This window comes from Centruroides sculpturatus, unplaced genomic scaffold (assembly GCF_000671375.1).
Source record: "Centruroides sculpturatus isolate CEXI.00-Female unplaced genomic scaffold, Cexi_2.0 scaffold118, whole genome shotgun sequence".
NCBI lineage: Eukaryota > Metazoa > Arthropoda > Arachnida > Scorpiones > Buthidae > Centruroides > Centruroides sculpturatus.
The window spans coordinates 603,757-629,700 of record NW_019384377.1 but is presented as its reverse complement, the minus strand read 5'-3'; the positions used below and the strand labels follow the sequence as shown (position 1 = coordinate 629,700).

General features: G+C 27.7%; 1 protein-coding gene across 1 annotated transcript in view; it reads right to left on the bottom strand.

Annotated features, from left to right (window-relative positions):
* LOC111617359 (probable phospholipid-transporting ATPase IA) overlaps positions 1-25,944 on the bottom strand; it is a 231,157-nt gene that overhangs the window by 92,725 nt on the left and 112,488 nt on the right. Inside the window, exons 5-13 of the mRNA XM_023358665.1 lie at positions 23,433-23,478; positions 21,459-21,573; positions 14,683-14,752; positions 10,271-10,398; positions 6,242-6,312; positions 5,896-5,936; positions 4,655-4,711; positions 3,058-3,166; positions 1,695-1,822 (exon numbers count right to left, since the gene is read on the bottom strand). Of these exons, the coding sequence (XP_023214433.1) occupies positions 1,695-1,822; positions 3,058-3,166; positions 4,655-4,711; positions 5,896-5,936; positions 6,242-6,312; positions 10,271-10,398; positions 14,683-14,752; positions 21,459-21,573; positions 23,433-23,478 (765 nt within the window). The remainder of the gene's footprint in view (positions 1-1,694; positions 1,823-3,057; positions 3,167-4,654; positions 4,712-5,895; positions 5,937-6,241; positions 6,313-10,270; positions 10,399-14,682; positions 14,753-21,458; positions 21,574-23,432; positions 23,479-25,944) is intronic.

Here is a 25,944-nt window from a genome sequence, read left to right as displayed (position 1 = left end):
AATGTTTAATATCATTACACACTGAGACAAGTTCTTGAATCAGTATGGTTCCAATGTGGAGAAGCAGACTACTAAGTATACATAATTTTTTTTTATATTCACTTATTTCAAATAAAGTCAACTCCTGTGTATAAAAAAATTTTAGTTGTTACTTTTTGACTTTATAATATGAACTTATTTAAAGAGAATATATTTTAATGATCATTTTTAAATTTATTTATTACTCTATCTTTATACACTCTAATCTGAATTTAGTTTAATTGCATAATTTTCTGTCAAATTTAATTTAACCAAAAACAAAAATAACTACATATTATTTAAAAAAATAACAAATTTGTAAAATTAGTGTATTACACATTTTAATGTAAATATATCTACCAAATATATTTAAAAAATTTTTTATACTATATATCTACTTGTTCAAGTATGATCTAAAGATTGGTGGTAAGGTGGAAATCACTCCTTGAAAATTTTCTTGTTGTAAACATTATTATTGTATAGTATGATGTGAACATTATAAGTATGTTATAGATTTTGCATTCATGTCTTATAAAATAAGCATGCTTATTAAAACAAATACTAGAAACTAAGTTGTCAAGATGACTTAAAGAAATAAAGCTTAATGGCAATAAAGCTTTCTGTAATAATCATAATATATAATATAGCATTAATTAATATTTTATGATTATTGAATATATATTTACAATTTTAGCCATTACTAATGAGAAATTTTCTACGTGTTTTATATATTGAGGCAAACAAGAGCCTACAAAAACAGGTTGATTCTGTAATAAGAATGTTCAGTCCTGAGGTGTGAAGAGGACATAGGATGAAGAAACATGAAGCCCTGTGTTTTCTTCTGTTAACTTCATGTAAAAAATTTTTTAAAATTTTCTTGTAAATTTTAAATAATTAATATTGTTTATTTTATTATATAAATTAAAAATCACACTCTAAAATTTGCTCTCAGATCCACTATATCCAGTATATAATAAATATATATTTATTTACTGTCATTTTTTATTTCTATTTCTTTGTAATTCCGTAACCCAGTGGTTTCCAAACTTTCTGTATCTCCACCTCCTCTTTTACAGAAAAAAATTGTTGCACCCCTTCAATTTTCATAACAATCTAATTTCATAAATACTGTCCTAATAATTTATTTTAATGCCTACAAAATGATATACGTTGTTAAATAAAATATATTGTTCACTGGCACTCAACTGTTGTTGAGACATTTTAGCAAGAGTGTGGATGGATTTTTAGCATTCGTATCAGAGTTGTTCAGAAGAGGGTTTGTGAATTAGACATAACAGTTTTGCTGTTCATTTTTTTTACATCAATTTGACTATTTTTTGTTTGTATTAAAAAATGATAATTTGGTAAAAGCTGAGTGCCTCCCTTTCAACAGTCTCACATCCACCTGCGAGGCATGAGACTATTGTCCCACAGATTGGAAAACACTGCTGTAATCCAAACAACTCCATAAGTAATTACTTCAGGTTAGCAAGAATGCACTATAGTTTATTAATAATGCTGGATTATGAAGACAAATAAAGCTCATAGTATATTTTATTTCTTTTCTATTTAAAAAATTTGTGAATATTAGAAACAGCTATTTCTTAAATTATACAAATATATCAAATTTAAAAATTTTTAAATAAAAATTTACTAAAACAAAATAAAAAACTTACCATGTTAATGAAAATTGCTTGGGCAAATCGAACTACTTCTAAAGTTACTTGGAGACTTATAGGAATTAAATTATTGTACAGAATGATAAATGTCAAAAAAGTATAACCAAAATTTGTTGTTGACAATTCTGTATGAAGAATTAATAAAAAAAAATTAATATAACGAAATTATAATAAATTTTATGCAAGATTTTATTTATATTAAATATAATAATTTTGATTTTTAAAAGCTGTTTATTGATATTCAATGAAGTGTAAGTATAAATCATTGAAAAATCAGCATAACAATAACAAAATATACATTGATAACTATTCAAAATAGAAAATGCTATGTATTTCTTTAAAATTTACATTTTTTAAAATATTATTTTACAAACTAAAAAAAATATATTTAGGAAAAAATCTACTGTGTATAAAAAAACAAATTTTGAATTAAATAAAGAATAATGAAATGTAATAACTTATGCCAAATTAATCTAAAAACTACTTTTTAACAAATCTTTACTTGAAAATAATATAAAATATTAATTCTGTAAGTTTTTCATACTTAAAATTAGGTTCTTGAAATTTCTCATTTCTCACATTTTAATGTTGGCTTTCTAATAATTTAAAAAAAAATAAAATATTTTTAGACAAGTATTATTTTCATATTTTTCTCTAAAGTTTACCATGGTAAAAATGGCCTAAACATTCAGCTTCTTAAAAAATGATTTATAAAGTGAAGAAAAATAGATGTTAAAAAATAATTTATTGTAGTTAAGAAGTGGATAAATTCTTTTATATTTATATATAAATTTATCCACTAATTAAATAAAAGCATGTCCTACATTATGTATATACCTATATGTGCAAAGGATAAATTATTTCCTAAATCTTCATGTTTTAATGTTTTATTAAAAAATTATAGATGATGATTTATTAGTATTACAATTTAAACAACAGAGGACTTATAATTTTCCACTTGCAAAAATCAATTGTGTTATGCAAAGTTACAAATTATAAAAAGCTTTTCATTCGAAGATAATGAGTTGATATTTTAAAAATTTAACATCATTTTGTATAAAAGTTTGTAAATTTTAAGATATGCAATATAGAAATCACTGAATTTAAGATTAAAGAAAACATTATATATATCTAACTGTTTGAAAATTTAGTAGTATAAAATGTTCTATTATTATAAACACTATAATTTATGTACTGTACACACAACTTATCTCTGTAGAATGCTAAATTTTTAAACATTCATTACATTCAAAATAATAGTGTAAATGTGTAATATGTAATCTGTTTATAATGAACACTGCTTACGCTAATATTTTATCAAAAATATATTTATATAATAATGTAAATTTAATTATTTTACCATCCATTCCTAAATACCAGTCTGTAGTTGAGTGTTCTTTTGTCCAAATCTCACTTGCAATGGCACTCACAAGGCACAGAACAATCAGAAGTAGGAAAAGCATGAGAATCTAAAAGAAAAAATTTTAATTTGATTATATACAGTACTTAAAAGTGTTAGGTAATGCCATTTTAAGAACTTAAATTTGGAAATATTTTATAAAAAAATTCTATTTTGAAGAAAAACAAGCCTGAAAAAGACTTTTGAATATTAAAGAAGTGATAAGTTATTGTTGAATATATGAGGGTCATTCAAATAAAACTCGACTAATGACTATTTAGTAGTACAGTTAATTACATTAAAAGTAATCTCCCTGATGAGTAGGGCACTTGTCCCACTGTGACACCATATATTCAATTTCTTGTTCATAGAACTCAGTGGGTTGATGTTTGCACCATTTCCAAATTGTGTCTTCCACCTCAGTGTCCGATTAAAACTTACACCCTTTCAGGTGCCTCTTATGCTCCCTGAAAATGTTGACATTGCATGGAGACAAGTCAGGACTGTATGCAGGATGTTTCCCACTTGAATTTCACAATTCCTGCATGATGCATGCAGTGTGAGGGTAGGCATTGTAATGAAGAAGGATGACACCTTGCAAAGGCAGACCAGGCCGCTTGAACTTAATGAAAGCTCACAGAGATTTTAAAGTTTTCACATACTGAGCAGCATTTATGGTGGTTCCACAGGTGGTAAATTCCATCAGCAATGGACCTTTGCTGTTAAAGAAGAATGTCAACATCACCTTTCTTGTTGTTGTCTACATTCCTTTTGATTGCTTAGGCAGTGCAGACATGAGCTTCCACTAGATGTGTCTTTTGCTTTCTGGCTGAAAATGAAAGCACCATGTTTTGTCTTCTGTAACAATTCTCTCTATGAAATGATGACCTTCATTGCAGTACCACAGCAAATATTCCTATGACAGACCGATGCAAAGGTCTTTTTGCACAGACATCAAGTTGTGTGGCACCCACTGGGCACAGATCTTTCAGTACTGTAGCTACTCACAAATAATGGTGTGCATACAACTGAGGCTTATTTCGATCTCAGTCACCAGTTCTTACACAGTGACTCATCTATTGTCTGAAATGAGTCTGTTCACTTCCGCTACTGTAACCTCTTTGATTGCATGATGTGCTTGTCCTGGCCTGGCATCATCAGCCAACAATAACTAACCACCTCAGAAGTGCTTACTCCAGTCTTTCACTGTTGTCAAACCCATACAATTTCAATACACATTGCTCATGTGGCACCTACTGCTTGCTGCTCAATTGTTGATGCATTCATGCTTGAAAGTTGGATGGATTATCTGCCTGATGTACTAAATGAACACAGCTTGTTTGTAGGTTAATGTGACAATACAGTGTGAGCCTACAGTGTTTCCACCTACATTTCAAATGGAGAATGATTTTCTACACACATTCCGCACTTTGATATATCCATTGGTTGGGTTTCATTTGAATGACCCTCATAGAAAAAGTAAAATTACGTATTAAACACATGAAAAAAAAAAAAAAAATGAAAAATTAAAATTACTAGTCATAGATAGATTACATACTTGATTATTTGTAATTTTATCCACTGTTGATCTCTTCAATGGAGCAGACATAGAATTCTATAAAATAAACAAGAAAATCATCTTATCTAATACAGCAAACAAACAATTCAGTTTTCAATGGCAGTTCATTCAAAACAAAATTTCAAATTTATAATTTATGAATTCAAGTAAAGAAAAACAATTTTGTCAATAAAACTTTTGTTGTTATGAATCAAGCTTTACATTGAAATCTATCTTTTATAAAAAATTTTGGTACTGCTACTTAGATAAAATTTACATTAGGAAAAAATAATATTTTATAGCCAAAATTCATATTTTTTAGACAATAAAAGAAAGTCTTACATATTGTTGTTTCTTAAAGCCATTTTTATATATCAACAATGATTGAAAAAAAAAGCACACAAAAAATTTTTGAAATGTCATCTTTCAAAAATTATTTTATATAAAAACATACCTTTGTAAAATTGTGCAATTCAAATAAATTATTCTATTCATTTTATTAAAAAGCAATATTAAATTAACATCTCTCTGAAATGTCTGAAAAAATTTCATGAGCATATCCCTCACACTAAAAAAGATAATAGATGGCCATATGGTATGAACTTTCTCAAGAAAAGAACCATCATCATCCTTACTATTTTACAAGATTTATAATTGTTGTAAAATAATAAAGCTGATGATAGTTTTACCACTGCAGAGCCTCCCATGCATTGCTGTGCAGCAAAAGGAAAAGACATTCAGTATGGTAAGAAAAACCCAGATAAGAAATAAATAACAAGAAAAATTATTGTCCTTAATAACTGCAGCAAAAGTCAATAAGCTGACTGATAGCAACTGTCATAAGTACGCTGTACCATAACAAAAGAAATCTAGATATAGATTTATAATGTGTTCCATCTTGATGTGTCATGAACCTTGATATTGCATGATCAGTGCCTCCTGTTATATGCCTTTGTGCAATGTTTTGCTCTGTTAACAATTTCTTTTGTTATGGTATAGTGTACTTATGACAGTTGCTATCAGTCAGCTTATTGACTTTTGCTGCAGTTATTAAGGTAATTAATGTATTAATGATTAATTAATGTATTTTATTATTTTTTGTTATGATCTGAGCCTTTCCCCATTCTTATAATCAAACAAAATACAAAAATAAATAAATAGTCAATTGAATTAAATGAAAAATTAGATTTACTAAGAAATTTCAACATTTTCTGAAAATCTAACATATAATAACAACATACCATCATGAGTTTTGTTTCATGGCCTGTATAGATGACCACACCTAAAATATATTTTTAGTTTAATAAATATCTTAAACAACAGTTGGTGAGATAATTTTAAATTTATTTTAAACCATTTTGAAATTACCTAAATTAAATAGCTTTATCTATAACCTATCAATTTTTTTATAATCATATATTAAAATTAATAACTTATTTAAATATCTTCAATTATATTTATAATAAATTTTAGTGATGATTTATGAAAGTTATTGTTATAATTTTAATTTTTAACAATTTATAACAATATTTCTACTTCATGCATGAATTTATTTAAGAAATTACAATAACATATATTTATTCATACCAAATATCCAATTTGTGTTTCTTAGCCTTGCACCACGTAATAATATCTGATCTGGTCCCAAAGGGTTAGCTCTGGAAAATATATTTACTTATAGACTGTCTACTAAATTTAACTTTAATTCACATAAACAATACAGAAACTAGATAACAATATGGAAGAAAAACAAAACAAAAAAAACACCACAAACTCCAACAAAGAACAAAAAAATTATTTAATCAATAATAGAAATTTAACTTAAGTCTTTTTAAATGATAACTGAATTAAAATTTAATTGAAAGTTTAAAGCTTTTCTAAATATATAATGTTAATAAACTGAATAATTTCTACAAAGAAAATTATATTCGTTTAAATGTTGACTGGCACAAATAATATACAGATCAAAGCCAGATGGCCTAGTGGTCAAGGTGGCAGCCTACTGCTCTGGGGACCTGGGTTCAAATCCAGACAGGCCATTAAATCCCCAGGAATCTTTCGGGGGTTGGTCCGTGCGGATATGTATCCCTCACCACAAGCCGCCCCATAATGGGCCTGCTAAAAGAGGTCTCTTAGTGCCCACAGGGCAGAAAGAGGAAAGAGTTAAATATATATACACACACAGAAGATAAAACACAAACTCAATGAAACAGTAAGAATAAATAAACATTTAAAATCCAACAATAATTTTTTTATGAAGAAACATTTTCAGCTATTAGCAACCATCATCAGGTTTGAATATAAATGTTCCAGAATACTAACATTATAAGTTGTTACTCTGAATTTATATTTATACTATAACTTGTAATGTTAATGTTCTGGAACACCTATATTCAAACCTAATGGCAACTATCAGGTCAGTCCATAAGTTCGTGCGTATTTTATGATGTTGAGAAAAATCTTGTTTTGCTATTAAAAATGCCAGTCTAATGTGATACTTTTTACACTTAAGTGTTAAATTAAATCTCATTCATATAATACTGTTCAGAATTGGGAACATTTCAGTTGTTTATTTTCGTTAAAATGGAAGTAACAGACGAATATAAGAGACATGTTTTATACTTTTTATTTTTAAGTGATGAGAATGCTACAAATGCAGCCAAAAAATTAAATACTGTTCATAATCAAACTGTAATTAGTGTAAGGACTGCACAGAAGTGGTTTGCAAGATTTAGAAATAATGATTTTAGTGTGGAGGATAAGGCTCGTACTGGAAGATCCGTTGACTTTGATGATGATGAGCTCTCTGCACTAGTTGAAGCAGAACCATCGTTAACGGTTGATGAAATTGCGGAACGTTTAAATTCATCCCATGGAACTGTTCATAGACAAAGCTTCAAAGCTAGGAAAATGAATACCACATGAACTGTCAATAGCTAACCAACAATAATGTGTAAACATTTGCACATCTCTTTTATCCGGCATTACTTTGGAACCTTTTCTTGATCGGCTGGTTAATGGAGACAAAAAATAAATCCTCTATAATAATGTGACGAGAAAAAGACAATGGACATATCACGACAAGCAGCCAAAACCGGCTGCAAAAGGTGGGTTGCATCCAAAAAAAATTCTTTTGTCTGTTTGGTGGGATATGTGAAGTGTAATTTATTTTGAGCTATTAGAACCTAATCAAACAATTACAGCTCAAATGTATTAATAAGATTTAATTAAAATTTTTTGTTGCTTTTTTTGTAGATAAAAATACGCACGAACTTATGGACTGACCTGATAATACAGATGAAAATGTTTGTTCATTAAAAAGTTAATGCTGGATTTTAAAGGCTTGTGTATTTATTTTTAAATAATGTATAATTGTATTTGTATATTATTTTGGGAAAAAATGTTCACACACAGAAAGTGTAAATGTATTTTTGTATATTTTAATGTAATTTAATATTTATAAAATTCTCTAAAATGAATAAAACAGAGAAATAAGCTTCTACTTATTCTTACTGTAAAATATTAGACATTTGATTAGAAGAAAAAACAATTAGAATCCAATATTCTCTCTTTCCATTGCAAAACTATTGAAATTTTAATTAAGTTTTAAGAGAGTAAGTTTTATATTTTATAGAGATGTATGTATTTCTTTTCATAAAAATTTATATATTTTTTGTCTTGTATATTTTCATGTATACAAATACAAATATATTATTATATTACTATACATAATGTAAGAGGTAGTGATATAATAAGAACAAATTTCACTTGAAACATTCAAAATTTTTCCTAAATTTAAGAAATCATACATTTTTTCTCTCTTCTTTCTTTGTCGTGAAATGCTTCATAATGCTTTCTTTACAAAAAATATTTAATTGCAAGTATTTAATCTTGTTATATTATTTCAAAATATATTGAAACAAGTCAGTTTGTTGTTGACAAGTTTATCCTGAAACTTTAAATTTCCATACTGAAATCAAAAACAGTGTTCTACCTATTTTAAAATTACTTATTTAATAACTTTATAGCTATCTGGGATGAATGTGAAAAATGTCATCTTGGTCAAAAAATCTCAATTTAGTACTATTTAAATTCTTTATCCAGCAATTAATGTAAATTTTCAAAATAAACATGAAAAGAACAATACATACAACCACATCATGTAGTTGTACTCATGTTAAACTTGAAATTTAAATATATTCTTCTTTGCCCCCTAAAAATCAATAACTTAGAAAATGTATGAGTCAAAGTAATCTCTGATGGCTAAATGACTCATCCACAGATATTTTTGACATCTAGTTAATCTGCTTTTTACTTTTAATACAATTTGAAACAATTGAGAATCCACTGCAGTATCTTTCCTATAAAAGAGGTTTTCATTAATTCTAAAATTTTTAAAACCAAATTCTAAAATTTTGCATATTCATTTTAGGTTAAAAAACTACTTAAAAACTTTTTTAGATTTTTATGCAATTAAAAATTTGCAAATTCTCAATGACATTAACACACAATATGTGAAATGTTATGAGAGAGGAAATAAAGTCAAAAAACATTTTATTTTTCAACTTTAATTTAAGAACTTAATAGCAATTTTTCAGTGTGTTATCAAGTTAATATGCATTACTTTGATTTAAATAAACAAATACTTTAAATAATTAAACAATCAAATTAAATATTAAACATTGCTAAAATCACTAGAGTTTAGTTCTTGTTTAACTATACTTCTGCTCAGCTTAATATATACAAGCAGCAGGGAAAAAAAAATCACTTTATTGGAATAGTATTATTTTTTTGTTTATAACTTTGAAATTTACACTTTCAATATTCTTTTAACCATAAATCAAACCAATTTTTCAAACTAGATACAATATTTTATTGATTATATTTTGAAAAAATTTCATTTAGAATATAGCAAGATACTCCTGAAATTGAATTGCTACAAATAATAATAATAATACAGTAGAGCATCGATTATACGACTCAATTGGGGACGCGGGTTGATCGGATAACTGAAAAAATTGGATAACCGAAAATAATGAAAAAAATACATTATTAGTATAGTATATTAGGATATCCCATGTAATTAGTATATTGCTATTAACCAACTTTGTGTTGAATTTTCATCATGTTTAGCCTAACAAATTTTTTTAAAATAATAATCATCGCTATTGTATCGTTAAAAATTATTTATAAATTATTTTATTGTTCACAAAACAAACAACCACTCATAATTAGAAAATTAAGTCTCGTTTAAATACTGGCCTCCCTTCAATGATCAAACCATGTTGCCAGCTAAAACATGCAAAAATTTAACAAAAATAATATTAAAGTATCCAAGACATAACCAAATATTGTAGCGCCACATCACTAGCAGACATTGAAATTTGCTGACTAGAACGGTTGGTTAACCAATGTAACGGTTAATCGTGGGTCGGATAATCGATGCTCTACTGTATATAGATTGAATAAACTCAAAATAAAAATTAACAAAATTATAAAAATCAACATTTTATTCTATAATTTCAAAAATTTATCAATAAAAGTTTCTAAAAATATAAAATAATTTGTGAATAGAAACTATTTTAAATAATTATTAAAAATTAATTAATTTCTTACTGCTTTCCCATTAGCCTTAGATTTCCTGTGAATTCATATAAATGCCGATTTGGTAATTCACATTCAACAATTCCGACCAACTGCTGTACATCTTTTGTTGTCAAAAGTTTGCAAGTTTGAGTTAATCCCTAAGATATAAAAATTCTTACTTTAATTTGAAAATAATACAGTTAGAATAAACCTATTTTAAATACAATATACAATGATTAAAATATTTTCACTGTATATATCTAAAAATATTTAATTTTCTTATTACTAATATAAGAGCTGTGTGTGAATTCCTTATAACTCCTGCAATTTTTGTCCAATCCAGATGAAATTTTGGTTATATTCATTTTATGTTCTAACAGAAAGTATAGGCTACTTATTTTGCAGAAATATTAGCTATAGAATAAACATTTGATCAATTTCAGATAGACGATTGCACTTATGTTACAGTGACCATGTAATGTTCATGCTTGACAAAGAGATTTCTCTTAAGTTGTATTTTAAAATAATTTGGCAAATGGCATATTTTAAACTTACTTCATTAAATTTAATATTTAAACTTTAAAAATGATAGCTGCATCATGTCACTTCTATAACAAATTTTTTAAAAAAATATTTCCATAGTGACCACATGACATTCTATTGTCCAATCATAAGTAACTTTCTAAATTAAAATAGAAAGTGTTATTACTCATCTAATTAACATACATACAATTCATCTTTCTTTTATCATCATGGAATTAAAAAGACTAGCTGTTTTATTGAAAAAAAATGCCTTGGGGAAAGCATAAAAGTAAATTGGTCAGGTAAATTCTAGATCTAAATGAATAAGAACAATTGAGACCCATGAAGACTGTGAAGTCTGACTTAAGCAACATCAAGTGAGAATGGCTTTGCAGGGGTTACAGAAACAGCATCACAATATCAAGCTTGATTTGAAGCTCTTCTCAATTTTTCCCATAAAAAAATATTCCATCATGTTTGACAGAAGAATTTCTAGTTTATTTATATTTAATATTACAAGTTATTTATTAACACAGACTGCTTATTAATTAATTAATAGTGATGTGTACCAGAAGAGTTAACTGTCTTGAAACNTTATTATATGATGATTATTATTATTGTTATTTAGATTAATATACTGTATAAAACTATTTTTACAGAAAAGTTAAACATTCCATTTTTTCATATTAAAAAATATATAAAATGCATTAATTATATTATATTAATATTATAAAACTTTTGAAATATCTAAATTACAGAATTTTTTTTACTTTTACATTATGTACATTAGCATTGAAGCATCTGATAACATTACACAAAATAAATTGTATAAAAGTTCTATATATGTAAATCCATTATATATTCCATTAATAATGTAGGTCATGTAGATTGTTAAGTAATGTCATTTGAAGGACAGAATATATTGGATGTAACATCATTCATTTCATGTAATGATTTTGTAAATAAATGAAAATCATTTAACTGCAGAATTGGTTAACGATTTTCAATTAATCAGTCAACCATAAAAAACAGAAAAAGTGTGAACAAATACAATTGTAAAAGTGAATCAAACTAGGAATGTTAAAATACAAACTACAAAGCTAAACACAGTGAAATTTTTTGCCTTATATAAACAGAAAATTCAAGAAATTAAAAATTTATGAATTATATTTTTGAATTAAAAAATTGACTAAGTAGTGAAACTAATAAAAAGTTTAACTGATCTTTTCAGTATTTTCTAACTTTTTTAAATATATTCATTGAAAAAATTTGCTATTAGTCTATATATATAATCTTATTTTAATTAACAGACATAATTACACCAAGGACAATAATCATATTATACAATTTTTATTGAGGAATATTATAATCAAATTTTTCATTACAGTATGATGAGATGATAATAAAACTTAAGTGAAAAAAAAATTCACAAACTACAAAGAAAAATACATATTAACTTCTTGCCTTTATTGTTTTTATACAAAGTACAATAAACAAATATACATATATGTACAATATAAAATTTTCATCCATATTCCATATAATTCTCTCCTAATATTCATTATGTAAATATTAAAACTATGAACTAAAATCCAACTTTCATTTCACAATACATTGATTTTAGAGAAATGGAAAACAAAACTAATAAATATAATTCAGAAAATTTATTAAAAATTATACATAAGAAAAATTAATGATTATTAAAATATATAATACAATATTACAGTATATTTAAAACACTAATTCTCTAGAAGAAATCTTTGATATTTGTTAAAACTTTATGCTTCAATTTGAAATACAATTTTTCAAGACCTAGAATGCTTTTGTGATTACAAAAGCATTCTAGGTCTTGCTGGGCATATAAAAGAAAGATTTTACAGTAGAGCGTCGTTTATCCGAAAGTCGGTTATCCGAAAGCATTCCAGTCGGCAAATTTAAATTTTCGCTAGTGCTGTGGTGCTGAAATCTTTGGCTACATCTTAAGCTACTCCAATATTTTTTTGGTTGGGTGTGTGTTTTAGCTAGCAGCACTGGCACTTTTGTGTGGTGTTTTTCTGAGGATTGTGTGTCATGCTGAATCGAACGTTTTTGATACTAGATCAACTTCTAAAGTATATATTTTTGCTTTTTATATTTTTCAATATATTTATTTTGTTTGTACAGAATAAAGAAATAATTTTTAACGATACAATAGCCACGATTATTATTTTAAAAAGTTTACGTTAGGCTTAACATCGACAAAAATTCTACGCGAAGCGATACGCAACTGAGAAAAATTTCAACATATGATAGGTTAATATATTTTTTCGTACATAATCGGTTATCCGAAAAATAAATTATCCAAACAACCCCAGTCCCCAATTGATTCGGATAAACGACGCTCTACTGTACTTTCATCAGCAGTTCCTAGTTCCTGGAAAAGTTCAGAACAACTTTGATTTGCCATGTTTTTCTTCTCCTTTCCCCTTCACATTCTCAGATACCAGGATTCAATTCTGTATATAATATAAATACATCTCAAACTTGTGGAAAACCAAAATGATAAAAATTAAGACAGTTTTTCCTTCTGATGTCTTTTTATGGATTAATATACTGCTGACAATGTGGCAAAAAGCTGCAGACTGACTCAATTTTTCAACATGCAGCAGGAAATCCAGATGGCATTGAGAAAGCACCAATTTTTTAAAAACTCATTCATTCACATATATATATTTTATTTATTTTATTTTTCATACAGCTCTAGAACTCCCAGAGCACTGGATATCTCTCTCTAGATTGCTCAGTTGATCCCATGGTATTACATTGCCATTTTTTTTTCTGCCTTTTGATGCTATGGCATGATGAGAATTCTAGTTGTATACTAGCTATTCTAGCTCGCTTTTATTAGTTAAGGTACAGTACATTCTAAGTAGCTGTTTTATTAAATGCTTGTAATTTTCTTTTTATCCATTTGTGTCCAATATTTTTGTATGTGTGTTGTGTTAATTTATCTTTATTTGTTAATTTTATAGCATTCATTGATTTGAATTTTGTTTTTAATTTTATTAATTAATTTTATATTTGAATTGTATTACATTCAAACTGATTTGTAGTTGTGACATGCCATCTGAAATTCAAATTTTGTTGCCTGAAGATGACCAATACAAAAGGCTGTTAAAACTACTTGAAAAGTTACTATAAAATTTTTAACATTGAAAGACATAATATGCTTCTTCATTTATAACACAGTTGATGTAACTGATATATAAATTTCATATCATTAGATAGATTAGGATACAAATACACAACCCTTTTTCAGGGAACTTTTTGTATACCCTATATAAAATAGGGTCTACAAATGATGAATGGTTCCAGATGGACCAATTTTATATAGGTCCATCTGGAACCTTTCATCATGTAATGGAACCATTCATTGTTTGGACAGTTTCATTTTTCGAATCAGTATAACACATGACAAAGATCTTGAGGACATCAGATTAATTCACTAGAACAACTGACATCTTTGATGTCAATTTTTCTAGTGAATTAATCTGTGGCTGGATCAGATCAACGTATTGTATTAGGTGTATTTGTAATCTTCATCCACTTTTAGAAAGATAATTGCTTGTAGATTAGGGTTTTCTAGAATAAAATTTAGGATATTTCATAGAATGATAAAATTACACTATAATACAAAGAATTCTGTTTAATTTAAATATGAAGACAAATTTAAACTAATTTGAAGATTTTGGATAAAGATAAGATTAGAATTTAAATTTCTTGAGTGAAATAAGCATAAATATTGAGAAATAAGCAAAAACTTCATTAAGCAATAAAATATGTATATGCAGTAGTAGTACAATACATTCAAAAAGAATATTTTAATATCCAAAATTAAAATCATACTATTAATAATATTTAAATAAAGATATTTAATTTACCTGTCTCATTTTTAAATTTGTTTCTCCATCTAAATTTGATGTCTCTATATAACACATTGCATTTGGTTCACTAAAAAACAAAAAAAAAAAATAAACACTATCAAATATTTCTAATAAACATATAACTATTTATAAATAAAATTAGTATTGATGTAACAAAAAAGGATGTCAAATCTTACAAAATATTAGATTATAATAATCATAGATTCAAACATAATTTATAATGATATATATACATACATACAAGAAAGACATCAGCTGTTCACAAGGTGTTTAACCGATAGAAAAAGAGGGTAAGAAAAGAGGGAAAGAAGAAGGGAGAGGAGATTAGACAGTAGAGAAAGGTAGGATCCCTCTGAATGATGTACATATGACTACAGTACCCTCTATGTTTGATGTTGACATGCAGTTTTTAAACTGCAAGGCTGTAGTCCCCCCAAAGGGTCTAAAAGAAAACCTGAGTGTAGCAAACACCAATAATTGAGTGCCACCATGAATAGCTAAGTGAAGAAGTTAGTGCCAAGTGGCTATTAGTAGGAAGACATATCTGATAATAAACTGAACGTGAGTGCAAATCTTAATACTATTACCAACTAGACAAGCAGTGTGAAAACAAATGAGCACAATGACAAACTAGACAAAACAAATGAACCAACAGAAGACAAATGAGCAAGACCCCAAATTTTTTTTTAATTTTAATGTTATTTATTTACTTTTTTAAACATTAACTTACTCACTAACTAAACTAACCTACCATTACCTAATCAGATGACTAAAGCTAACAACCCTAATCTAATTTAACCTAACCAGAAACCAAGCTAAAAGTCCCTAATCTAACTTTTAACTAGGACTAACTTAAACTAACCAAATTTAGACTGAAAAGATAGAAAATAAGAATTAAAATACAAAGTTGAAAGGCAGCTATATACTGACAGTTGAAACCAAGCAGGGGAAAGCTGTGCCCTCGGAGTGAGTGCTATCAAGAGCCCCAGTAAGGGATATGAATGCAAATAGATGAAGAAACATTGTGTGTGTGTGAATGAGTTGGTGTGGGTTGCAAGGCCAGTTGTATCCTTCAAGAATAACAGCTCTCATTAAACTATCCTTAATGTGATTGTACAGTACCTTATTGCAGTGAATAACTAAGTGAAGTGGTATTTGGTCTTCCTGAATACCATAATTGCATTGTGGATTGAACCAAAGGTTAAATCTATGCAAGTATTGCTAACAGTTGCCATGTCCTGTAAATAGTTGAGTGAGGGTGTAACTAGGGTAAAAGTGGCAAAGAATCGCAGTAGTGTCAACCTTGGGGATGAAAGTGTAGGTGAGCCTACCAGTGGTGTCATGGTCCCAGCTGTCTTGCCAGAGAATGAAGATTTGCTTCTTGACATGATTGTTGATGTATGAGGTAGGATTGTAACTGAAAGTACTATTGACTGAAGACTTTGCAGCTTGTTTGGCTAGATAGTCAGCAGTCTCGTTACCAAGAAACCCTCATGACCTGGAACCCATTGGAAATTTATTCTAATGTTGTTGTCTAAGTGTCTGAGATGGACGAGTTGTAAGCAGCTATCAGAGTTTGCAATCCTGTGTAAAGCTATCCTACTGTCAGAATAAATGTGATAGTGTAAGTAGTGTCTTTTGTCCTTGCTATGCCTAATGTGAATTAAGCTCATATAAATAGCTAAAGTTTCTGCCTGTGCTATTGAGCAGTGTGTACCTAAATGGAAGCAAGTATTGTAAAGCTCATGGCCTAAGTCAGAGTAAACTATAAAAGCAGCACCCACATCGTCACCCATCTTGGAACTGTCAGTGTAAATTCTAAACATGGGATGATCACATGGATCTTCGAAGTAAACGTCATAGGCAAGCTGATGAGAGGGGTGATAATCTTAAGTCAGGAGGGTATTTTTGTCAATGCTGAATTTTTTGATATCATTGATCAAGGTCAATCTTACCTACTCTAATCATTCTGTCAACATCCACGTCACTATAATCTCGCCAGGGTAAGGTGACAAGATTTTCCTGCCAAATAATGCATTTAATTTCTAAGTCGATAGGAGTCAATCCTGACATTACCAAAAGGGCACTAGTGGGTGTAGTCCTATAAGCCTTACAAATGCAGAAAGCTGCAATCCTTTCAACAGATAATAGTTTTTTATGGTTATGGACTTTGGTAGCCATATGACCCCAGACCTGCATGGCATAGAGGAGTGTTGGCTGAATTGCATCCCTGTAAATAAGCTTAGTAGTGTTAGGACCAAGGCCCCATGTGTTCCTAGCAATACTAATGAGGGCATTGGCCGTCTTAGCTTTGTCCATGATGTATTTGATGTGGTGTGAAGTAAAGTCTCTTGTCAAGAATAACACCTAAATATTTAATTTCTTTTGTTTGCTTTATTCTGTGAGCACATATTCAAAGGGTAAGCTTCCTGAAGAGTGGCACGTTCCTACAAACTATTATGCTTTTGCATTTGTTTGTGTTAATGATATATACAAAAACATTTTTAAGAATACAATCTCTCATTTTTATTATCTTTAATAATAAAAATCATTTCTGCAAATATTTAGTAGTAGAAACTAACACAACAGCACATGAAATTAAGAGAGAGGTTGTGGCCAAAATTCAAACTTTAAACTTGTACAGCAAGCAGAAGTACATATTTGACATTTGAACTCTGTAAAACACGTTGCACCACATGTTCACATTGCACACTGATTCATGGGATATTGTTGAAAAATAGCAAAAACATTTAAGAATGACAAAAATTACCAGCAAACATAAATAAACATATTAAACTATTTTAAAATATTTAGAGGATGTTTAACAATACTAAATTATTTTTGACTTTAATTGGCATTGTCTCTCTTACTATATGATATACGAAAATTCCAATGTGTTTTGCCTGTTCTCACAACATACTTTTGTTGAGGGAAGTAGTGGCTATAAATCCATATGCGAACGAAAATCTGAAAGCTGCTTGGAAAATACACCTAAAAATTTATAAATGTATTACGTTGTTGATAGTAAAAGATGCCATGAAAGTACAAACCTACTTTTATAGTGTTATGAACACAAATATATAAAAATTCTATAGGAACTTCACATCACTTTCAAAAACATTGAATAATTAAATAATTTCTGGACAGAAAAAACACCTTTAAAAAAATCCAGCAATGAAATTTAATAAATAACATTTTTGATCAGTTTAACTGATCATCTTCAGTTAAATTGGAATGTTAAAATAGAACATAAATACAAAAATTTAAAAATAAATGATAACAAGTATTCTAAAATAAATAAATAACTGAAATCGTAGTTGAGATTAATAAATAAGTAACTACAAAAATAAGATAAACAGTAAAAAAATAAAAATAGATGAATAAATGTCCCTTAAAATTAATTTTCATAAAAGGACCACCATGCGGTAGACAAGCTGCCCGCATCTCTATGATTGATGCAACTGGATTTTTTTGAGCTTTAAAAAACTCTGATTTTTCCAGATATCTCATAATGTGTATATGAGATTGGGTCTGATGATGGTTGCATGCTCCCATTGTACTTGTACGACCTGATGTTGCAAGTAAGCTTATTTATTAAATTTCATTGCTGGATGTTTTAAAGGTGTTTTTATTTTTTATTATAGTCTATCCAGTTGATAAAAATATGTGGATATAATTTTTGGATAAAAATTGTCTGTTTCTTCACGATATAATTCACAAATGCTTAAATAATCATTATTTTAATAAAATATGTCATAATTTTAACCCAAAACAAAAAAAAATGCAGATGTTTAAGTTAAACTTCTATTTGGCATGCTCAACGTTTCAAATGCCATTGTCAAGGATTATATGATGGCGACGCTCTCGTTTTAGAAATGAAAACTTTGGCCGCAACCTCTCTATTAAGTTATTATATTAATTANAAATCATGTACTGGAGTTTGTTTTATGGTTTCTTAGAGTATTTTGTTTTATTCATGAATTTAGCATGATTATAAAACTTTAGGTTTAAAAACCATATATTATATATATATGGTTTCTATCCTTTAATTCTTTTATGTAATTTTACTTGAAATCTGACTAATTCATTTCTTTTGAGATATGGTATTTTCTATTTGTATCTCAATATTAAGATGAATTTTATAAAATATACAAGAAATGAGAAGCAAAAATATTATATGACATTAAACATTATTGTGTTATATTTTTCAATCAATCAAAGCCCAAGGTCCAAATAAAGGAGAAAATAAAAATTATCTTTTAGTATATTATGAAACAAATTTTAACATAGTTTCTTACCTCTATGAAAAAACAAAAGAAATGCTTATAATAAACCATTACTTAAAAACTATTTATAAGCAGTGCAATTTTTCTATAAAAATGTTAGTCAACATTTTTATTCAGAACCTGATTTTCCAAAATAAGAGGAGACCTGCCTAGTTTGGCAAATTGTTTTAAACCACCAATTAGTTTTTCTTGTAAAGATTCTTACAGATATATAAATATAATTTTAGTTAAAAATTCTTCTTTTAATGGTGTTAAGGCATAATATAACCTAAATAGATAGAAAAAATTTATAGTCTGGGGCAGCATTTCTGAAACTTTGCTCACCCAATCCAATATATTTGTTTATAATGGTTCTGTGACCCAAATGTTTATAATATAAAAGTTTTTAAAAACCTGGTAAACTAGAGTCACTGTATATTATATAATGAAATAAAATTAAGCATTATTGATTATAACTTGTGTATGTGTGAAATGTAACATCGAGTACTTGTCTATTTAAGAATTCAGGCCAATTTTGATTTTTAAAAAGTAAGTTCAATTTCAACTTTTAATGCCTTTTATAACAGATGTTTTAATAGGCTTTAAAATACTTGTAAAGATTATAAAGGTTTATTACTTTCTGACTGTGCTATGTACAATAGTAACTGACTAATCTTTTATACAATGTGGTATTATATGATTCATAACAGAATATTCTACAATCTGCTATCACTCTTATTTTCATTTAAAAATATATTTATACTTCATTTTAGCTAATTTCTTAAAAGAGTCAAAAAATATTTTCCTGTTCAAAATATTTTTTCCATTATCATAATTTGAGGTAAATAAAAATGCTTCTATCTAAATGATTATGTAACTTCATTAATGTTGATGATGTGACCTCATAAGTTATCTTAAAAAGTTGGTTTTATCCACCTTATCAATTTCAGCAGGTGACATAATAAGTAATCAAATTCATCATTTTTTCTGCATTCTTTCTTTAAATTCTTATTTTTTTACCTGATGTTTCTTTTTATTCCTACCAAGGAATGAAAAAAAAAACAGTAACTTTTACAAGTAACAGAAACATTAAAGTTATGCTTATGTCTGTTTTAAACTAGAAGGATGAAAGAAAATAATGTTTTTTGCAAAGAAAAAGTTATTGAATACTTATATTATGCCAGTTATAGAACTTATACAAAAAAAAAACAGCTTTTAAAAAATATTCAAGTAATTGAAGTCACAAAGAAAACTTATTATATTTTTCAAATATGGATGAAGAGCTTGTAATGGAAACAAACTTTTTTCTATTAACCTCCTCATATGTGAATTAAGATTCCTCAAACATCTTAAAAATCTCATCATCTGTGATAATGAGATTTTTGAAGAGAGCAACACACAACCACCATTTTCAAGTTTGACAGACTTTGGCAACATAGAATCTATTAGAATCCTTTCTCTTTTCATATTCCTTCACTACAAAGAAGTCATCAAGTTTAAGAAGTGTCCTCAGTGAAATTGACCAATATGAAAACTTAGAAATAGATCTATTTAGTTACTTCAAAGTTAATTCTTCTTCAAATTTTGAGCCACTGATATTCATGGGATGAAATAGTCATTTTTGATGTGTTTCATTCACCCAGAAATTCATTATTATTACTTTGCAAGAAGAGATTAATAATCATAAAAAGAAGCATTCAAAATATGGGAGATTTCAATGAAAACTTAATGAAATTATAATAAGATCATAACACAATTGTTTAATAAAGTGAGTCTTTTTATAATATGACATCAACAGTCTGTCAAACACTGAAAGCATGTATTCAACCTCCATACCACAAGACTAGCATCTAAAACAGTGTTGCCAGTCTAATAAAACAATGTCTGTACTTTAAAAAATAATGTCCAAAGAGATAACAAACAAGTTCAGAAATTTCTCAATGCTAATTTTTTTCTGGCATGTTCAAAACTTTCTTTTAGTTTTGTTTCTATTCACCCCAATTTATAGTATATATAATTTGTTATTGAAAAAATAAGCAATTATTTTTATTAGTAAGATAAATAATTAATTATAACAACAGAATTAATATTAATATAGTAATATTATTATAAGATAAAATTATTGTTATTGTTTCATATTATCATATTACTTTTACAGTAGTTAAATAAAATTATTAAATAATAGTTTTATTTAACTACTTTATAACTTATACTTTATATTTACAAAATTCCAAAATACAATATAAACAATATATTAAGTGAACCTTTTATTAACAGAAAAAACAAATTCAAAGATTTTTTGATAAAAGTTTAAAAATAAATCAGCTTAATGAAACAATAGAGGAAATCTAACATGGATTCTTAAATAGAGAGGGAAATCTAACAACTGAGAAATATAAATATTTCTTGCTCATATTTCAGTAATAGTTTTAACAACACAACATTTATTATATATCAATTACTTAAATATTTAGAATTTTGCAGTATATTATAAAATAAGTAACTTACCTCGAAGATAATAATACTAAATCTGCTGGAAAAAACTGGCCATTTGTAACTTTAATAATATCTCCTATTGCAACTTTTGCCCATCTGATCAAACTCCATTGACCATTTCTTAATGCTACAATATAAAAATTACATATAAAACTTATATTTTACATTAAATTTGAATTATAAAAATACATTTCAATCTAAATAAGTATACTAAAATAATAAAAAATTTACAAGTTCTTCCAATAAAAATATCTCATTTAAGAATATGCTACTAAAAACTTTATGATTCTCTTGTTAACAAATAAAAAATTCTAGAGTTTGTTTTATATTCATGAACTGAGAATATTTTATTTTTGTTTCTACCAAAAATGATTTTTGGTTCTCTATAAATTGTCTTGGAAACCTTTGTTGTTTTTATAAATGGTCATTAGATTAAAAGCTGTCTACAGAAAATATTTTGAAATCTTGACATTTAAGCAAAATTTCAAAACTATTCAGGAGAATAATTTCTTAAGAAACCTGTGTTGTATTATTTGTAAAAGCTTGTAAAATTTTATATTATTTTTTTACTAGGTATTTTTCAATAATAAAATTAAATTAATAGTACTAATAAATAATGGCTGATAGATTCATCTTAATAGAGAATTCCTAAATATAACTTAGACACAAATTCAATAGATGGTCCTTTGGAAGATAAGTAGATAATATCATGAATTAATGGTTCTGCTAGAAAAACTAAGACAACTTTTGTGAAGGATTATATAAATCAAATAAATTTGAAAATGTTTTCACAGAAAAAGTTTATTTTTCAAAAATAGAACTGTATTATTTTATTGTAAGTAATTTAACTGCTAAGCTTGTTTTTCTTAATTTTTTATTCAACATTGTTTTGCTAATAATTTTTTATCATTTTTGGAAAATTGAGTAGAATTTGAAGTAAAAGAGTACCTCAAAATTATATAAAAAGAGATAGATAGATTATTATAACCAATTTGTGTAAACTAATTTTAATGTCATTTATAATAACTAAAGAATAGTTGCATATCAGACAGATATATGTTGAGCTGTTCACTATTATTAAGAACAGTACACTGCTATGATTCATCAATGAAAGTTTAACATTTCTTCATATTTTACTGTTCACATATACAAAAAATATAGAAAATTTTATGCATATACAGTAGAACCTCGATTATCCGGACTAATTGGGGATGAAGGTAGTCCGGATAAGGAAAAATCCGGATAATCGAAACAAATACTTCAATTTGTCTTTTAATGATAATACAACACGTTTTCTTTTCGATGACATATCGGTGATATTAAAAGTAAATACTGTATTTAAATCGTGGTCAAATTTTCAAGAAACAAACGTTCGTATTGAATTTGGACTACTACTGACCAACGCTAACAGACTACCTATTGTTTAAAAGGCCCTCTGGTGGCGCAAGAAGACGGATTTTATAAAATAAAAAGCAGTTGAAACTGCATTTTTATGAATAAAAATTTGACAAACTATTTATCGTTTTATGACGAGTAAAATTTTTTCGTCGCGTTCACGGCTTTTAAGTAATGCATAAACCTTCGAGGCGCGAGGCCCTTCGGACCGCGAGGCATAGGCGGTGGCCCACGTCGTCCATGCCTTACGCCGCCCTTGGTCATAGAAATGATGTAATTTGAATATAAATTATTTATAAATACGTATGTCAAGTTATATTTTTATTACTACGTAAAATATATTTAAGAGTTTACGACCACTGTGATGGGTGAGACGTTGTTGAAACAAAAAAAGTTATGCATTCCGTCACGTACATAAACAGTGTCGTAATTCGCCAAGTGCAAATCAGCAAATTCGTAAAATTTTTGTTTATTTTGAACAATCCGGATAATCGAAAATCCGGATAATAGAGGTCCGGATAATGGAGGTTCTACTGTACTTTTAATTTATTTTTCATATGAATAAACAAAAAATAAAGTTTAAAATCATACCTAATACTTTACTTTTGTTCACAGCATCATCTGCACGATGTCTTTTCTAAAAATACAAGTTACAATGAATGATATTTATTATTTTTGAAATGATATTTTATACATTTATAAGTAATTTTAGAAAATTACAGTATTATATAATCAAACTTAATTTCTTAATATATATGTAAGTAGTTATTATATAAAAGCATTAAAATTTAAGTCAGTTTTATCAAATTAAAATTGAATCAATAATTTTCCAAAAGGTGCTTAAGTCACAATGACATAATTTTGAATGATTCTCAATAAACAATTTTGAACTAGAATTGAGATTGCTATAGCTAATCTTGGTGGCCCATTAATATTGTATTGGAAGTAAGTTTTCAGACAATTAAATGAAAAAAAAAAAAAAACACTTTTTACAAAATTCACTTTACAAATGGGTGAACTTAATAACTTTTCAATGAAGAAATTTGCTCAGCTAGATTATATACTATATAAAATGTAATTATGCATTCTAATTCTTTCTTACTAATTTTTATCATCTCCCTCTGCCATAAATTTATGCTATTGCTTTCACACTTTTTTCTCCCTATAATCACAAAAATATTAATATTAAATACTACTATTCTGTATTTGTCATTATTTTTTTCTTTTACAAAATAAAACAGTGTGACATTTTTTGTAAAAATTTTAGAACTTTTCTCATTATAAAAATAGAAAATGCACAGTCTGTGAATGAATGAATGAAACAATATCTCTCAATCATTGTTCTTGATTAGTTCCTAATTGTTGCCATGCTCTCTCTCATAGATGTCTTCCATATTGATCTTACTGTAGAAATCTAAGAACTCTGGATCAATAGACTGCAGAATCTTTGTGATGTCGGAAATGTTCTTTTGGTTAATGGGAATGACATCATCATTGTACTTGTATATTAAAGATGTTAGAGACAACAAAAGAAATCTTTATTTAATTTTATACCAGCAACCTTGTCTTTCCATGTAGATATAGGTTTAGTTAAAATAGATTGACCACTATTCCTTGTTGCCTATGTCGTCTTGAGTATCCACCATAGTCACATGAAATGGCTTAGTATTTGTGGACTGGCAATAAAACAAATATAATGATTAAAGGTGTAGTTGTGATTAGTGTCACACATTATCTGTTTTGCAGAAGTGAAATCCTGATCATAAGAAAGATATAAAATATTGCTTTCTGAATTATTGCATGTCTTTTTCAGTGCATAACTGTTAGATTTCTAAAGGACTTTGATCCTCGACTAAAATCCTTTGGCAACTTAATTATATTTTCATATTGTTGTTACATTATTTTCAGGCATGGGATTTACATCTCTAACAAACTGCAGGCATCATCATTGCAAAACCACTGTTAACATAAAATGTGCTAATTTGTGACAAGCATCTTTGGCAAATGATTGGTTCAGTCAATATTAAATTATTATTATTAAATAAAAAAAGTAAATAAATTTTCTTCACAAAATTTGTATAAACTGAAGTATATGTAAAGAAAACAAAATACACCAAGGAACTATAAAATATGTAAGGAACCAAGTCTGAGCTTTATTTTTATTTTACTTTTATTTTGCTTTCATTATATTTTGTTTGGGGCTTATGTTTAGTTAAGACGAAGGTTTCCTCACCATTCACCTTAGTAACTTAAAAATAGAAGAAAAACCAACTCACCGACGAAAGAAAAGCGCCGTAGAAAAACTCGCGCACACTTGCGCTTCCCAAGCGGAAAAAAGTAAGTCCGCACCGAGAAAAAGGGGGGGAAGACCCCACAACCCAGTTAGGAATCGCTAAACCTTAAAAGAATAAAGCATCCCGATAATTGTTAAAAAGAATAATGTAAAAGGTTAGCGAAGTATTGTCGGAAAATAATCTGCCAGATAAACAAGAAAAATTTAATGTTACAGATAAGTATGTAAATGAGGAGAGTGAGCTCATTCAGAATTGTGACGTCACCTCACACTATAAAGCCTCTAACTCAAGTGAAAACGAACGAGGTGAATTCCTGATAGCAACGAGCTTTGGTGAGCTTCGTAGCAGTGAACGAGAGAGGTGTCCGATAGGATTTTGAAGTTATTCGATTTGTGGATCGACGATTATAGAAAGTCTTGAGAGTTTGAGGAAATAGGTTCCTAGTATATTGAGGTGACGATTAGGATCTTTAATTTATAAGAATTATTGTTTATAAGTTAATTCTTTGATTTTGTCGAATTCCAAAGGGGAATAGAATTAAGTTAGAAATAGATTGATTTGAGTTTGTCGGATTGATTCTTGTTGAATTTCATTGAATAAATTATTGTTTGATTTTTACTAAATACTGTATAAGTTAGAAGTTTAATTAAATATTTGATTTTGTTATTGACAAACTTTGTCATTATTTAATTCGGTGCACGCTTAAAGTCCAGGCCTGGCACACTAACGCGAATCCGCGTAAAGTACCCGTTAGGGAACGGCTATTTCCGGCACACAGTAGTGTCGATAATCGTTGGAAAGTCGGAAAA